At 43.5% G+C, this 18708-nt stretch overlaps 1 protein-coding gene across 2 annotated transcripts in view; it reads right to left on the bottom strand.

Annotated features, from left to right (window-relative positions):
- Positions 1–18708, bottom strand: part of KDM5A (lysine demethylase 5A) — a 461230-nt gene that overhangs the window by 200245 nt on the left and 242277 nt on the right. For both annotated transcript variants that reach the window (XM_030214276.1, XM_030214277.1), the window contains 2 exons: positions 10486–10605; positions 4976–5170 (listed from right to left, as the gene is read on the bottom strand). In XM_030214276.1, coding sequence (XP_030070136.1) covers positions 4976–5170; positions 10486–10605 — 315 coding nt within the window. The remainder of the gene's footprint in view (positions 1–4975; positions 5171–10485; positions 10606–18708) is intronic.

Raw genomic sequence — 18708 nt, 5'->3', positions numbered from 1 at the left:
AGGGAAAAGGAGCTCAACTTCTAGTTCATACAGCTTGTCTCTTGGGCAAACAACTCATTTTGAGTGCTTGGACTAGTTAGCACCCGCCAGATTTTTGGCATTGGCGAAATAAGCTTCACGAGCTATTGCTGATGGAACGTAAATTGGTGGGAGCGTCTCCTCGAAGAAGAAAGATGTTCTTGGCTATGTAGGAGCCTTACATCCAGTATGTGTCTCCAAGGGCCCGCAGTTTGATATGAATTCCCTCCCCTAATAGGATTTTTTTGTTGTTGTTTTTGTCTTAAGTTGGGATGTGGGGTAGGGGAAACGCATAGTGGATTAGCTATTAGGGTAGTTTAATTCTACAAGATATGGTAACAAATCATTTTATATTGGTATTCAGTTGCCGAGTGTTGTTGAGACAAATTAATATATGTTCTACGGCAACGATATTGTTTAACTTGTCATCAACAAAAAAGGTTTGGTTGGGAGGCGGGAGGCTATAAAAAAACAAGGCCTCTTGCCTGGGCTCTTAACTGAACCGTTGAAGGATTTACAGATATTGTATGGCATTCAAAGCTATGCTGAACTATGAGTTCTTTGTTGTCAGATCATATGATTGCTTTGAAATGTGACTATCTGTGTCATGTACTATAACTTTGATAAATAGACTGACGTTAAAGCCGGAGGGAAGGGCAGGTTATGGGATTAGACAAGATGGGTTGTAAAGTGTTAAAAAGTTGTTGATGTGATTATTTTCCTGCTCTCACTCAGATGATGATGTATCTGGAGCTTGTTGACTGTTTATTTTGTTGCATCAATAACAATTGTTGAAAAATAGGGAGAAATGTTACTGTGACTCCTTCCTTAGGAGGAGACTCATAGTCCAGGACAGTTAACATCATCACCGCCATGGGCTCTTCCTCTGTCTCTAACTTAAATGAGATGGCGCAGGCCATCTTCCTGACAAAACTAATGATAGAGAGACCCTCAGGTGGAGATTTACATCTCTCTTGAGGTGGGGAGGGATCAGAAGGTACCCCAAAAGTATCTACTATTCCAAGAAGTAATGAGGATCCTCTTCTGAGTCCCATGAACAGTTCCATTCAGACTCCTCATGGTATTCAGATTGGGCCACGTGAGTCTGCACATGCCTCAGTTCAGAGGAATCATGTCCACGACATGAAGTGCGCCAAGGTACAGCCCTACTCTGCCTCTGGGAAAGCTTCTTCCCTCTAAGTTGAAAGTCATACTATATGTGTAGATGTTGATACCCTTTGAGGTGCCGGCAATAAGGATCTCTGCACAGGCATGGGCTGAGCCTCAGGAAGAATCTGGGGCTGATTTGCAGCTGGCACAAGCGCCCAACTCCTCCCTGAGCATAGCTCAGAACAGTTCATCAAAGGAAGGCATCGGCAATGGCAAGGGAGCTGGGAGAGAAGCAGCATGAGGTGTCAGTGCCATACCGGTAGCGGGGACTTTGCTGCCTGAAGACTTGTGCATGAGCACCTCTTCCGATGAGAGGAAGCACTCCACCTGGTGCCAGTGCTTCTCGGGTACCGGCAATGCCAATGTCCCAGTGATCCTGGTACTATCATGTGTCGAAGAGGACAGATGCTTATTGCTTCTTAGGCTTCCCCGATGCTCAGCAGCACAGTCCTTTGGTGCCAACGAGGACAATGTCAAACCCATATGTGTCCTCTGTATTGGATCCAATGCTGACCCATACCTGGGCCTACTCTCAATGCCCAATGTCGAGAGGTGGAGACCTTCTAGATGCTGGTGCACTCCCGGTGGGTGTTGAAATTTTGGCAGCCATTGAGGTCAATGCTTCTGGTGCCAATGACAATGTACTGGCCTTCGAGAAGCCAAAAGGTCTCTCCTGTTGGACCTGCTGTACCCTCTGTGTCCTCAACTGCATTTTTAAACAGAGAGAATAAGAATTAGGCTCATGATCAGGCCAAGGGACCCAAAGCATCAAGAGTGCGGGTCCATTATGAAACATCACCCGATTACATTGGGAGCACCTTTTCAAGCCACTGGGGATCTTCTGGGTCATCCATAAAATAATTGCTGTCATATTAAACTTCTCAACTGTACACAGAAAAAGGGGCACCATTCAAATTGAGGTCAGTGCTCTGGCCTAATCAGGCCTAGCAACTCACGAAAAAGAAAAGAAACTTAAAAAGCCAAAAAAACTACTAAAATTAAAGGGAAATACTACTACTACTACTACTTAACATTTCTAGAGCGCTACTAGGGTTACGCAGCACTGTACAATTTAACAAAGAGAGACAGTCCCTGCTCAAAGAGCTTACAATCTAATAGACAAGTGTACGGTCGGTTCGATAGGGGCAGTCAAATTGGGGCAGTCTGGATTCACTGAACGGTAAGGTTTAGGTGCCGAACGCAGCATTGAAGAGGTGGGCTTTAAGCAAAGACTTGAAGACGGGCAGGGAGGGGGCTTGGCGTAAGGGTTCAGGAAGGTCGCTCCCAGCATAGGGTGAGGCGAGGCAGAATGAGCGGAGCCCAGAGTTGGCGGTGGTGGAGAAGGGTACTGAGAGGAGGGATTTATCCTGTGAACGGAGGTTACGGGCGGGAACGTAAGGGGAGATGAGGGTAGAAAGATAGCGAGGGGCAGCAGACTGAGTGCACCTGTAGGTAAGAAAGAGAAGCTTGAATTGAATGCGGTATCTGATCGGAAGCCAGTGAAGTGACCCGAGGAGAGGGGTGATATGAGTATATCGGTTCTGGCGGAATATGAGACGTGCAGCAGAGTTCTCTACAGATTGAAGGGGGGATAGATGGCTAAGTGGGAGGCCGGTGAGGAGTAAGTTGCAGTAGTCCAGGCGAGAGGTAATGAGAGCGTGGACGAGAGTTCGGGTGGTGTGTTCAGAGAGGAAAGGGCGAATTTTGCTGATGTTAAAGAGGAAGAAGCGACAGGTCTTGGCTATCTGCTGGATATGCGCAGAGAAGGAGAGAGAGGAGTCAAAGATGACTCTGAGGTTGCAGGCAGATGAGACGGGGAGGATGAGGGTGCCATCAACTGAGATAGAAAGTGGAGGAAGAGGAGAAGTGGGTTTTGGTGGAAAGACGATAAGCTCGGTCTTGGACATGTTCAGTTTCAGGTGGCGGTTGGACATCCAGGCAGCAATGTCGGATAAGCAGGCCGATACCTTTGCCTGGGTCTCCGCGGTGATGTCTGGTGTGGAGAGATACAGTTGGGTGTCATCAGCATAGAGATGATACTAGAAACCATAAGATGAGATCAGGGAGCCCAGGGAAGAGGTGTAGATTGAGAAGAGAAGGGGTCCAAGGACCGATCCCTGGGGAACACCAACAGATAAGGGGATGGGGGTGGAGGAAGATCCATGAGAGTGAACTTTGAAGGTGCGGTGGGAGAGATAGGAGGAGAACCAGGAGAGGACAGAGCCCTGGAACCCAAATGAGGACAGTGTGGCAAGAAGTAAATTGTGATTGACAGTGTCAAAAGCGGCGGATAGATCCAGGAGGATGAGGATGGAGTAGTGGCCTCTGGATTTGGCAAGGAACAGGTCATTACAGACTTTAGAGAGTGCTGTTTCTGTTGAGTGAAGAGGGCGAAAACCGGATTGAAGCGGATCGAGGATGGCATGAGAGGAGAGAAAATCAAGGCAGCGGCTGTGGACTGCGCGCTCAAGTATCTTGGAGAGGAAGGGTAGGAGGGAGATAGGGCGGTAGTTGGAGGGACAGGTAGGGTCTAGTGATGGTTTTTTGAGGAGTGGCGTGACTACGGCATGCTTGAAGGTGTCGGGGACAGTTGCAGTGGAGAGAGAGAGGTTGAGGATATGACAGATGGAGGGGGTGACAGTAGGAGAGATGGTGTTAAGTAAGTTGGTGGGGATGGGATCAGAGGAACAAGTGGTGCATTTTGAGGAGGAAAGAAGGCGGGCGGTTTCCTCCTCGGAGATATCAGGAAAGGAGGAGAAGGAGGTCTGGGTTGGTTGGTTGAGGGAGAGGGTTGAAGGGTGAAGAGGAGGAGGTGGCTTGGTAGTGAACTCAAGGTTGATCTTTTGCACCTTGTCGCGGAAGTAGTCAGCCAGTGATTGAGGAGAGAGTGAGGGGGGGTGGGAGCGGAGGGCACTTTGAGGAGGGAGTTAAGGGTGGCGAAGAGACGACGAGGGTTAGAGCTGAGAGAATTAGTCAATTGGGTGTAATAGTCCTGTTTGGCAAGGAATAGTGAGGACTGGAAGGAGGATAGCATGAATTTGTAGTGAAGGAAATCTGAATGGGTGCGAGATTTCCTCCAGAGGCGTTCAGCAGATCGGGCGCAGGTAACGGATGCAAGGGGTCAGCCAGGGCTGGGGATTAGTACGCCTTGTGGGACGGGAGGTGGATGGTGCAAGGGTGTCCAGTGCAGAGGAGAGAGTGGCATTGTAAGCGGAGACAGCCTCGTCGACAGACTCGGAGGACATGATGGAGGGGAGGAGATAAGATACAATAGAGAAAATTGAAAAATAATTCAAACAAAGGAGAAGAAATACCTGCACAAGACACTGTGAAAAAGAGAGATGTATGTACTGTGAGAATACGAAGACGCATCTTCCCTGATCCATGGAAAAACAAAGACTAAGGAACCCGAGCTCGCACGTCGGAAGGGAAGGCACCAGTGCGTGCGAGGTGGGACGCTGCTAGAAAGTTCTAACAATCTCACTAGTCAGCGTCCATACTGGGCTCCATCAGATCATGTCACCCAGCTGTGAGAATACAATGGCCTGCTTGTCCTCAGAGAATCTGTATTATATTTGGCACCCTCAATCATTTTGAAATATTGGTGCCCTTTACCTAACAAAAACTTACCCTTCCCTCCCCCATCTAGACTTCAACCTTTAATATCTCTGCTTCTAAAAGGAGAAATTCCATTCAAGACAATGCAGTTCATAATTGCAAAAAGATTCAGAGACTTTGAAAGCAGTCCAGTTACAATGAGGTCAGATGATGTACAGATTGTACTTACAAGCCGTGAAACAGATTCCCTGAGCCTCGTCTCTTCTTCTATCATAAGAGTCATTTCCTTACACACTATAGCTGCAAGCCCCACATCCAGCGATTCCGGATCTGCTGCCATCTTGAAGATAAGTTCTTCATGGGAAAAGACACAGTGACGACGAAGCCGACGATAATGGCTCACACACTGTCGCCCAATGGGCAGCTAAAACATAGAAAATAAAAATCATGTGACTACCAACCTGGGGTTAGTCCATCACTCTTGGCCCTAGACTTCCTCCCTATACATGAGAGTAGTCATTCAAAGTTTCAGATATTGAGAATAGCAGAGGGGTACCAATCTAAATGCCATTTGTAAGAAATAGCAGCACTCATCTTTAATTACGTACTTGCAATCATTTTATACATACTCAAGCACAAAGCATCCAAATCAGTTTGTCAATACGTGACAATAAAGATAATATATCTTTAATTCTGAGCTCACCCTACTTTAGAGGTTACCAATTATCTTTTCTATTATATCCTTAAGTAACCACTATTGTCAGCTCTAATCAAGAAATATATTTATAATTTTATTATGTTTTTATATCAAATCATTACTGTGCAAAAACTTTTACCATGAACTTTATCATATCTTATTTTCCTCTAATCATACAATCCAGTCATTCTATCCAATCATACCATACCTAATCTAATTATGCAAATTCCAGCATGATACATATTCCCACAGAATTTCAAGAACATAAAATTTAACATATTAACAATCTTTTTCCTAATGAGATTATAACCCAATGATAGTCCTGCTATAGATCACTTTAGATATCTTCTGTTAAATCTTCAAAGCATTTTTCCAATTGTATGTCCATCAGTTCCCAATCTAGGTCATTACCCTATAATCCGTAGATACTTCATTTCTTTATTGCCTTGATGTCTTTAAGCAATATTTGTACCACGCTTCTCCAATGATGTAATGCTTGCAATAAATATAGTCACATCTCATAATAGCCTTGTTCTGTGTTTGTATCCAAATGGACTATTATTCCTTGTTTGCTCTCAATTGTATGCATAAATACGCTGTTTGCTGATTTAATAACAGCTTTCAACACCCTCTCTGTGAAAAAGAATTCTCTGACATTACTCCTAAGTCTACCACCCCGCAACCTCAACTCATGTCCTCTAATTTTACCATTTCCCCCCTTCTCTAGAAAATATTTGTTTCTATATTAATACCTTTTTAAGTATTTAAACACCTGTGCCATATCTCCCCTGTCCCTCCTCTAGAGTATATGTATTCAGGTCTTCCAGTCTCTTCTCACACGTCTTTTGGCACAAGCCCCATATCATTATTGTCACTTTATTCTAGACCGCTTCAAGTCTTCTTAAATCTTTAGCTAGATACGGCCTCCAAAACTGAACAGAATACTCCAGATGGGGCCTCTCCAATGACTTGTACAGGGGCATCAGCACCTCCTTTTTTTCTGCTGGTTACGCCTCTCTCTATACAGCATAGCATCCTTCTAGCTACGGCCACCACCTTGTCTGTTTCGTTGCCTTCAGATCCACAGATACTATCAACCCAAGGTCCCTCTCCCTGTCAGTGCATATCAGCCTCTCACCACCTAACACATAAATCTCCCTTGGATTTCTACTGCCTGAGTGCATCTCACTACACTTCTTTGCATTGAATTTTAATTGTCAAATATTAGACCATCCCTCCGGAATGTCCACTTTATTACAAATCTTGGTATCATCTGCAAAAAGGCAAATCTTGCCTTCTAACCCTTTGGCAATGTCGCTCACAAATTTATTAAACGGAATCTGTCCCAGCACCAATCCTCGAGGAACTCCACCTTTCCTTTGAGTGAATGTCATTAACTACCACTCTCTGGCGTCTGTCTGTCAACCAATTCCTAATCCAGTTCATCACTTTGGGTCCTAACTTCAGCCTGTCAAGTTTATTCAAGAGCCTCCTATGAGGAACGGTGTCAAAGGCTTTGCTGAAATCTAAGTAAGGTTACATCTAGCACACATCCTCGATCCAATTCTCTGGTCACCCAAAGAATTTAATCAGATTCGTTTGGCATGATTTGCCTTTGGTAAAAACATGTTGTCTCAGATCTTGTAACCTACTGGATTCCAGAAAATTCACAATCCTTTCCTTCACCATCGCTTCCATTATTTTTTCCAATAAGCGAAGTGAGACTTACCACCTGTAGTTTACAGCTTCTTTGTCAACTCACTTGTGAAGAGAGAGACCACGTCCGCTCTTCTCTAATCCCACGGAACATGCCCTACCTCCAAGGATTTATTAAATAAATCTTTAACAGGACCCGCCACAACCTCTTCGAGCACCCTCAATATCCAAGGATGGCTCCCGTCCGGTCCCATGGCTTTGTCCACCTTTAAATTTTCAAGTTGTTCCTAAATACTTTCTTTCATGAATGGTGCTATATCCACTCCATTCTCATATGTACCTTTGCCAGTCAATTGTGGTCCTTCTCCACGATCTTCTTCCATGAACAGAAAACAGAATTATTTGTTTAGCATGTTTGCTTTATCCTCATCATTATACACATAGCAGTTCACAGCATCTTTCAGTCTCAATTCCATTTTTAGTCTTCCTGCTGTCACTAATATACCTGAAAAAATTCTTGTCGCCCCTCCTTACATTTCTACTCATTTGTTCTTCCGCTTTTGCCAGACGCATATCTCTTGGCTTCTTTCAGTTTCATCCAGTATTCCTCTCTGTGTTCCTCTTCTTAAGTTTTTCTATATTTCATGAACGTCAACTTTTTAGAATTTTCTCAGCCACTTGCTTGGAGAATATTACCAGCAAGATCCAAAGACTTACAGATAACATTCACTGCTTAAAGGGAAAAAAAAGCTTTAGCACCTAGGTCCCTAATATGTCAAACTTTAACCATCTTAAACAGGCATTGGCTTTTCCTAGAATAGGCTCCTATTATATTGTCAAGAATCACCTAACCACCCGCCTGGGGCAACCCCGCGACAGTACAACTCAGCAGGGCCGTGCCAACACAGTAAGCGGGGTAAGCAACGCAGGGGGCGCCGACCTCTGGAGGGCGCCTACCGTTTCCTGAGGTCAGCTCACTTGCAAAATGTTATACCTGAAGCTGTGATTCTCCTCTCTCCCCTGCCCTCGCCTCTTCAACCACAGTGCTCACTGAGGCAGGCAGACTCTGCTGAAGTTGTTTGAAAGAATAAAACAAGTGCTATTTATGTCTTTGGTGTGGGACGAACTCCTCATTCAGGGTGAGCTTGAACAACATTCAAATTAAAGAGAACAGCCAGGTTTGGAGGGAGGTGTGCAAGTGAGACTGGGGAGAAATAAAAACTAAATAGTGTAACTGTTAAAATCTGTAAGTGGTTCAAAGTTTTTGTTTTTTTTCTCTGAACTTGTACACAATTGTAAGCCTTGCCACGATTGCTATTGAGAATGATATATGTGCCCAGTTAGATATCAAAGATTTAATTACTAATTTCGTGAACATGAAAGCACGAAAAGCTAAGTGGTTGTAAACCCTCTATTTGTTCAGCAATCCCACAAAGATGCACTCCATCTTTCAGCTCCTATTTCCTTTGCATCTTGTGCCACACAAGGGGGGGTGGGGGAGGGTGGCGCCAACTGATAGTCTGCAGGGGGGCACCAGAACCTAAGCACGGCCCTGCAGCTCAGGTCCGCCTGCACCTACCGCTTGTGATCTACACTAGCACTCACCTGCCACCGACTGGGTCCCTACCGCCTCTGGGCGAGTCCCCCGCTCTCAAATTATCCCCAGTGATTTCTAGATTACTGGGGGCCACACTCAGTGGTTCCACAGTTCCCAGAAAGTACTCACAGACCCACCACACAAGCCACAAGGATTCTTAGTTACTCCAGACAACAGTGAACCATAAAAATAGATGGAACAAAAACAGCACACAATAACCAGTAACTGAATACGGTCAATTATAAAACTGTCTAAACATTTGTTTATTATCTAAATAGTACCTGAGGAGATCAGAACATATAGCTGCTCACAAGTTATCAAATATAACTGTTCACAGGGCCTCAGCAAAGAGATCTTTCTCTCTCTTCTCTCTGGCTAAGACTGGAGAAAAAAAACCTAGTACATCCTAGATGAATTGAGCTCCTGGGCCAATCAGAACCCAGAACAACAAAAAAAGTTGCTGGCCACATCACTGCAGGTTACCTCTTATCTCTGTTAACTAAAGAAGGAGCAGTCAGTTCTATGAGGGGCCCTTTTAAAGCCCAATGCGGGCTTACCACTCGCTCTTCCAGGACCACTGTTGTCCTATGCGGCTGCCGGTGGTAGTCCCACCTTGAGCGCACGCCATTTCCAATGGAAAAAGAAAACCCCCGTAAATCGCCTCCAAGGCAGTTTAAAAAAGGTTTGGACAAATTCCCAGAGGAAAAGTCCATAGTCTGCTAATGAGGCAGACATGGGAAGCAACCGTTTCCCTTGGAATTTGTAGTATGGAGTGTTGCCACAGTTTGGGTTTCTGCCAGGTACTTATGACCTGGCTTGACCACTGTTTGGAAAACAGAATACTAGGCTAGATGGACCACTGGTCTGACTCAGTACGGCTACTCTTATGTTCTTATGTAATAATCGGGCATCGCCACGCGCTGCCCAGTTACCACCAGGTTAGCGCAGGAACCCTTATCACTATCTCAATGGGTGACGGTAAGGGCTCCCTGCCACATAGCCATGCGGTAAGGTTTCTCTTACAACATGGCCATGTGTGCTGGAGGCTTTTTTACCCACTGCGGTAAAGGGCCCTGGTGCGCAGGAAAAACATCCCTCGCCACTAGTGCAGGGTCCTTTTTCCCCGCAGTTTGGTAAAAGGACCTTTTAACAGCTTTAAACATAAACATGCATCACCTGCTAGCCAAACTAGAGAAATACACTTCAAGAATTAAGGCAATTTTACAGGCTTAAAACCCCACTGTTTTGTCACATATATATATTAACCTTTACTTGAAATCATTAAAATGTTCAGTGATATTGTATCATAACAATTGGAGCCCAAATGTGTGCTCCTATATTGGAAATATAGTAACAGATACACATAAAGGCTGAATTAGCACCTTTCTGAAACCTGTGAGCAACAGTACCAATCATTATCACTTCAACCTAAAGTGAATCCATTTGTCCATCTTTCATAAGCCTTTATAATTCAATTGCTTTTAACAACATGCATTTACTTATTTTTTATCTTTCACTTACTTTTTGGTATTATGGTGGATGAACGTGAAAAATTAGACAATAAAAACTGAGTTACAAAAGAAACAAAAGGAAATCTTATTCATTCATTCACCTCATCCTGGGATTGATAAAGCTGCACATACTGGCTCATTCAAGGGTTTCCATTGACTAGGAATTTCCAATTAAAAAAATAAAACCTAGGAACAGTATACACAGGCTATTGCTCCCAAATTTAAAATTGGTGCTAATTTCCTAAATTATAATTGCGATAGATTATTTAAAAGTATACCCAGTCTGCAGTGCAGAAGTTCACAGCCTCTGCAAAGTTGTAGCCCTGGTTAAATCCAGAGTGATAAGCTCGAGGAAAGGTGACCACAAATTCGCCAGCACATTGGTTGGTCCTATATACCTGATAACAGAAGTCAGTGTTAGAAAAAAATATTCAAAAAGCAATTAGTGCACAACGGCCTAGGCAGATTTCTTTAAAATGTTTTCTAAAATTGTTACATACTGTAAAAAAAAAAAAAAACAGAACACGCTAATTAAATATGCTCTTCATTAAAGCAATATTTAAAAGATTAGGAAATATGGGGAAACATGTTAATAGACAAAGAAAGAAGAGCTTATTGACAAAGGGACCATAAATGCTACAATGATTTCCCCACCATAAAGGCACAGAAGAAAAATGTTACTAAAAGCAACCCAGTATGCAGTCTGCTTAGATTCTGAGCATACCAGAAAAGGTCAGTTCAGGATGCCCATATTATACATAGTGAAATGAGTGCAATGCCTGGCATCTCATGGGAAGGAGGTGGCAGAGATTGACAGCAACAGATCACATGCACCAGTTGAAAACAGTTATTTTGAAATGGGCTTGGCTGAAACCATTGTCAAGTGGTTTTGAACAGATTTTGAAAATGGCTGGTGACAAACGTTTAGTTTAAAAGAAGTGCGACAAGAAACTAAACACTTTTAACACCACTGTAATTACATCATTTGTGAACTATGCATCCGGTTTGTTATTTAATTCTTTTTGCTATTTTTTTTTCCAAAATTCAAGTTTATTGAAAAAAAAAAAAGCAGAATAAAGCATGTACAAAAACATTGTCATAAATAGAGCATATTCCAGGTAAGAGAATAACAAGGTTATCTTAACTCTCAAGTACAACCTCCAGAAATAACCCCCCGAAGAGTCAACTGGGAAGCCAAGGTATTGCTCGAAAGGGGTAAGGGTCTAGCCAAGTTTGTTCAAGAGATTTCCATATCTTGCCTTTACCCTGAAACCAGTCTGCTAAAATTCTGAGATGTGCCGCCTGATAGTAAATGAAAAAAAGAAGGAACTACTATTCTGCCTTGCGCATGTAATTGGTACATTACCTCGCGACGTATTTGGGGTGGCCTTTTTTTCCAAATGAATGAGAAAACCTTCACTGTAAACCATTAAAAAATTTATCAGGTAAAGAGATAGGGAGTGAAATAAATAAATAAAGCAGTTTGGTGAGCAGAATCATTTTGACCACATTAATATGCCCCAGCCAGGAGAGCGTTGTAGATTCCTTCCTATGCTAGGACTCTTACAAGAGTTAGGCCTGTTACAAAAGCCTTTACATTGCTCTGTTTTGGTTCTCACAAGTTAGCCTAATAAGTTAGCATCTTTGTAACATACAGTGCTTTCTCACGACTGAGGAATGACACTTCAAGGATGCAAGCTTGGCTCAAGCTGAGTATGCCTTTCATATAATGTGAATATAACCTTCGGAGGTGCTGAGGGACTGAAGATACAGTGAGAGCCTAAGATGATCAGAATGTCTCAGTCTTGGGGAAAGAGGACACACAGGTATTGTAATATGTATTTTTGCTCTGTGACTAACTGCTTGCAGAACTGATAGCTAATTAGCCAATGACCACCGACTGTGCACATGCACACACATCAGGAGAGATTGATAGAATACAGGAACAATCCATATATGGCATAGGCTACCTAATGCTTCTAGTTTAGGGGAAATCACATGATTTAGGAGAAACGAAACTTACAAAGGGTATATATATGTGATAGCTAAGCAAAGTGTGAGCTGAGCAGTGTTTGTTATTCACGATTTGTGTCTTGCTTTGCTGTATGACAACTTGCTCCAGAGAGAACAATTACTTTGTATTTGACTAAGAAATAAGATGGGAAAGTTGGAATATATTGCACTAAATGAAAAATTGGATATAATAGGCATTATTGAGACCTGGTGGAAGGAGGATAACCAGTGGGGCACTGTCATACCAGGGTACAAAGTATATCATAGTGATAGGGTGGGCCGGACTGGTGGAGGGGTAGCACTGTATATTAACGACAGCCTTGACTCAGATAGATTACAAATGCAGCAGGACACAAATCACACCTTTGAATCATTGTGGGTTGAAATTCCATGTAGAAAAGGGAAAAGGTTGGTGATAGGAGTGTACTACTGTCCGCCTCGCCAGGATGAGCAGGTAGACGCAGAAATGATAAAAGAAATCAGAGACGCAAACAAAATGGGCAATGTGATGATAATAATGGGTGACTTCAATTATCCAAATATAGACTGGGTAAATGTAACATCGGCACATGCTAGAGAGGTACAATTCCTTGATGAAATCAAGGACAGCTTTATGGAGCAGCTGGTGCAAGAGCCGATGAGAGAAGGAAAAATTCTAGACTTGGTCCTTAGTGGAGCGCATGATCTGGTGAGCGACGTTATGGTACTGGGGCCGCTTGATAACAGTGATCATAATATGATCAGTTTTGATATCAACCTTGAAGTAACTATACACAGGAAGTCAAATACGTTAGTGTTTAACTTTAAAAAAAGGACACTATGATAAAATGAGAAGAACGGTGGGGAAAAAAAAAAACTTAGGGGGGCAACTGAGAGGGTAAAAACTGTACAACAGGCATGGATGCTGTTCAAAAATTCCATCCTGGAGGCCCAGGCCAAACATATTCCGCGAATTAGAAAAGAAAGACGCAAGTCCAAAAGACAGCCAGCATGGTTGAAAAGTGAGGTGAAGGAAGCTATTAGGGCTAAAAGAAACGCCTTCAGAAAATGGAAGAAGGAACCGTCTGTAAATAAGCAGCAGCAGCATAAGGAGTGTCAAAGCAAAATGCAAGGCACAGATAAAGAAGGACAAGAGGGATTATGAAAAAAAGATAGCATTAGAGGCAAAAAAACACAGCAAAAATTTTTTTCAGTATATTAAAGGCAGGAAGCCAGCAAAAGAATCAGTCGGGCCGCTGGATGACAGAGGGGTAAAAGGGGCGATCAAGGAAGATGAAGACGTAGCAGAGAGATTGAATGAATTCTCTGCTTCAGTCTTCACCGAGGAAGATTTGGGTGGGATACCGGTGTCGGAAATGGTATTTCAAGCGGACGAGTCGGACAAACTTACTGACTTCACAGTAAACCTGGAGTACATAATGGGGCAGTTCAGCAAACTGAAGAGTAGCAAATTTCCTGGACCGGATGGTATTCATCCTAGAGTACTCATAGAACTGAAAAATGAGCTTGAGGAGCTACTGTTTGTGATATGCAATTTATCCTTAAAATCGAGCGTGGTACCGGAAGATTGGAGGGTGGCCAATATAACACCGATTTTTAAAAAAGGTTCCAGGGGAGATCCGGGAAATTATAGACCGGCGAGTCTGACATCGGTGCCAGGGAAAATGGTAGAGGCTATTATCAAAAACAAAATTACAGAGCACATCCAAGGACATGGATTACTGAGACCAAGTCAGCACGGCTTTTGTGTGGGGAAATCTTGCCTGACCAATTTACTTCAATTCTTTGAAGGAGTAAACAAACATGAGAACAAAGGGGAGCCGGTTGATATGGTTTATCTGGATTTTCAAAAGGCGTTTGACAAGGTACCTCATGAAAGGCTACAGATGAAATTGGAGGGTCATAGGATAGGAGGAAATGTCCTATTGTGGATTAAAAACTGGTTGAAGGATAGGAAACAGAGAATGGGGTTAAATGGGCAGTATTCACAATGGAGAAGGGTAGTTAGTGGGGTTCCTAAGGGGTCTGTGCTAGGACCGCTGCTTTTTAATATATTTATAAATGATTTAGAGATGGGAGTAACTAGCGAGGTAATTAAATTTGCTGATGACACAAGTTATTCAAAGTCGTTAACTCGCGACAGGATTGTGAAAAATTGCAGAAGGACTTTACGGGACTGGGAGACTGGGCGGCCAAATGGCAGATGACGTTTAATGTGAGCAAGTGCAAGGTGATTCATGTGGGAAAAAAAGAACCCGAATTATAGCTACGTCATGCAAGGTTCCACGTTAGGAATTACGGACGAAGAAAGGGATCTGGGTGTCGTCGTCGATAATACGCTGAAACCTTCTGCTCAGTGTGCTGCTGCGGCTAGGAAAGCGAATAGAATGTTGGGTATTATTAGGAAAGGTACGGAAAACAGGTGTGAGGATGTTATAATGCCGTTGTAGCGCTCCATGGTGCAACCGCACCTTGAGAATTGTGTTCAACTCTGGTCGCCGCATCTCAAGAAAGATATAGTAGAATTGGAAAAGGTGCAGCGAAGGATGACTAAAATGATAGCGGGGATGGGACGACTTCCCTATGAAGAAAGACTAAGGAGCTAGGGCTTTTCAGCTTGGAGAAGAGACGGCTGAGGGGAGACATGATAGAGACATATAAAATAATGAGTGGAGTGGAACAGGTGGATGTGAAGCGTCTGTTCACGCTTTCCAAAAATACTAGGACTAGGGGGCATGCGATGAAACTACAGTGTAGTAAATTTAAAACAAATCGGAGAAAATATTTCTTCACCCAACGCATAATTAAACTCTGGAATTCGTTGCCGGAGAACAAGGCGGTTAGCTTGGCAGAGTTTAAAAAGGGGGAAGTCCATAAACCACTACTAAATGGACTTGGGAAAAATCCACAATTCCAGGAATAATATGTATAGAATGTTTGTACGTTTGGGAAGCTTGCCAGGTGCCCTTGGCCTGGATTGGCCGCTGTCGTGGACAGGATGCTGGGCTCGATGGACCCTTGGTCTTTTCCCAGTGTGGCATTACTTATGTACTTATGACTTAGTGAGATACCAATAAAGATTTTACTGGTTGCGCCAACAACTGAATCTAAATTGTGTCTCTTATATTTTCAGCCCCCACGGGGCTTAAGTGTTCCCCCCTCCCTAGGTATGGGGAGAACACATCATCTGGCGCCCTCGGACAGGGACTTTTGATTACCCTTTAACAGCCCTTGGATTGCCCCACTAAACTAATCAAAGAAGTCTGAGCTATTTCTGCAGCGGGACTGTGGAGATTTGTGATAGCACAGAAAAAAAAAAAAGAGATTTCTCCAGAGCTGATGGTTTGAAGTAGAGAGTTGCACGGGGACAGAAAATGATCCCATCCCCGCCAGTCCCTGCTGGAATCTTGCCCGTCCCCGCTGGAATCTTGCCCATCCCCACTGGAATCTTACCCATCCCCGCAAGAATTTAACCCATCCCCATCCGTCCCCGCAAGAATTTAACCCATCCCCGCAAGAATTTAACCCATCCCCACAAGAATTTAATGGTACATAAAAGAAAATTCTAGTCAGCTCCCTCAGTGTCTCTCTGGATTTGAACCACAGCACTGTAGGCAAGGAAGGAATGGAAGTTGAAACTTGTAACACTCTGGTGTGCACATGTAAGATTTGTCTCTGATTTACTGGCACTGTGTGTTGAGAGATCACCACATGCATGCGCCAGTAGGTCAGGTGACATGCGATGCTCATGCCTGTATCAGAGCTGAGGTCTGCGCATCAGCCCTGGAGCAAAGAGGATTAATTGTAACATAGTAAGTGACAGCAAATAAAGACCTTAACGGTCCATCCAGTCTGCCCAATAGTCACACTCATCATCAATTCATGATTAAATCAACAAGTGTGATATTATATACTTGATTATGGTCTTTCTTTCATGTTTCTGGAACATAAACCACAGACGTCTATCTGGCCCTATCCCTATGCTCCAACTGCTGGAGTTGTCGTTGAAGCCCACTCCAGTCTATTCGTCTTCTCACTTGTGGGACAAAGTCCATAAAAATCTTCCAGCACTATCCTTATGTTCCAGCCACTGAAGTTGCTGTCTAAGCCCTTTCCAGCCCATCCTAAACCAGACTGCCATATATTAGACACAGACCATACAAGTGTGCCCAGTATCAGCCCTAGTTAATCACAGCCACAGTCGCCATCTAAGCGTCACTTGACACATCCACACACATGCAGCCATTTAAGGTTAGGTTTTTTTTATAACATTCATTTTCTAATTAGAGATCCTCTGTGTTCATCCCACGCCTTTTTGAATTCATCATTTGTCTCTCTATCACCGCCTTAATGGAAGACTTCCACATTTGTGCTGTTAAAGCAAAGAGGAGGAAGAGGAGGAGGAGGAGGAGACGGCACTCAAAGAACTTGGTACTCAGTAGATGAGAGGCTGGTACAAGTGCAGCTTACACTTCCACGGGAACCCCGCAGAACTGCTTCCATCCCTGCGGGAACCCCACAGGAACTGCTTCTGTCCCCGTGGGAATCCCGCAGAACTGCTTCCATCCCTGAGGGTTCCGCGGGATTCCTGCGAACCCCGTTCCTGTGCAGCTCTCTAGTTTGAAGGACCTGCAGACTGTGTTGAAGTTCACTACAAAAGGCATGGTGAGCGCATAAGTGTAGTGAGATGTGTCTATTGCACAATTGGTGCAAGTTTGGAATTTTGAAGACGTCTGTTGTAAGTATTGTTTCTTTACTTTTGATGTTTATGGGGGAATAGAGGTTTTGCATACATGCGCTTTTAGCTGGGTTTTTAATTGCTGGTTATATTCTGGCTCTTGTTGCCTTTTTCTTGCAGCGCTGACATTTGATATTTACTTAGACTTTGTTGCTGTTTAAAATGGATAGTGCATTTAAACTTGTGTGTACCAGTAATTCTTTACTGGACAAAGAAATTGTAAAATATAATGAGAAGTGGGTAGAGCTGTTGAAGAAAGATCCTTTTATTGATTGGCCAAAGACAGGTAGTCTAGATGCTGTTGCGTTGCTCAGTTTCTTACAACTGTTGGAGAAAAATAAAAAGGGAAGCAGTTTGGTTGAACATTTGAAATATTATGATCTGTGGAAAAAAGAGCATAAGACAAGACCGTTGTTAGTCAACCCCCTCCGTATTCCAATGCACAGACGGGACTGTATCCAGTGCTGCCATCTGAAACTGCAGATCAGGTGGCAGAGGGATTTGCTCCCATTCCTCCAGACCCCCAGCCCACTCCTGAAGTCTCAGCCCCTTGCCCGGAGCCTTCTGCTCCACAGAGGTTTGATGGACAATTAGATTTAACTCCCCAGACTAAGTGGATTTATGTTTCTGGTCCAGTACAGAGCGTGGATTTACCTAATCCTCATGGGTATTTTCAAACATTATTACAACTGGACCAGCTGAGTCCTATTCCTATTGACAATAGTGATTGGGAGGATTAGGAGGGTGTTCCTCAAAATCCCCCTCGAGAGTATGATCAGCCAGGTATTCCTATAGTAAATAGACTCCGGGATGCAGTGGCTAGGACATTTGTGACACAGGCGCAAGTGAGCACCCCTAAGCAGATTGTTTTCTAAGAAGAACATTCAGATTATTTTGTAGATCCCTGGGTTGATAACATAGCGGGATGGACAGAATCTCTGGCTACACAGATGACTCCCTACCCTCGAAAGGGATCTTTTCAAACTGTGCATATGAACACGGCACGACTGTGTGTTCGTGGAGGTGTGGGTGACCCTAAGTGGGATATGAAGTATATGAGAGAGGGTTTACTAGTTTGGGAGAAATATGAGAAAAAACTAAATGGTCAATTTCCACTCATATTTGGTAAACGACAGCATGGACAGAGTAACCCACCTAGAAAATATGTGCCCTAAACTTTTACTGATCTAACTACTTTAATTTCTTCACTGCCACCTATTGAAAAGGGAGCAAATCAGTGGACTGGAGTCTTTGAGAGAAATACACAGGAACATGAATTGTGTATTGGAGACATTAAAGCATTGTTAGCTAAATTGCCTGGTGTTGATATGGAGGCGGTTTTTAAAAGAGCTGGCTTGAGTGCTGTTACTTTGATTTCAACTTCATGACGGGGCAGCTTTTGGTGCTTATAGGCAGCACGTGTGGCAAGCATTGCGAGATATATTTCCTACACAGAGGGATTTTACTTCTCTTATGCATAAGACCTGGGACCCCAATACGGAATCTATATATACCTTTTTGACAAATTTTCAGGAAGAATGGAGGAGGCAGACGGAGCTACCTTTTGATGCTCCTGGCATGTTGCCGTTATTCTTACAATCCCTTAAGGGGGCATTACCATTGTCTGTGAAAAAGAAGCTAGAGAATGTTGTTGCTTTTGAAAGTAAATCATGGACAGAAGCATATGCACATCTTGTACATTTCTGTCAGCAGTATAAATCAGACTCAGAGAAGCCAGGAAATGACCTTG

Source organism: Microcaecilia unicolor, chromosome 9 (genome assembly GCF_901765095.1).
Source record: "Microcaecilia unicolor chromosome 9, aMicUni1.1, whole genome shotgun sequence".
NCBI classification, from domain to species: Eukaryota; Metazoa; Chordata; class Amphibia; order Gymnophiona; family Siphonopidae; genus Microcaecilia; species Microcaecilia unicolor.
Note: the sequence above shows the minus strand (reverse complement) of the source record. Positions and strands in the feature narration are given on the sequence as shown.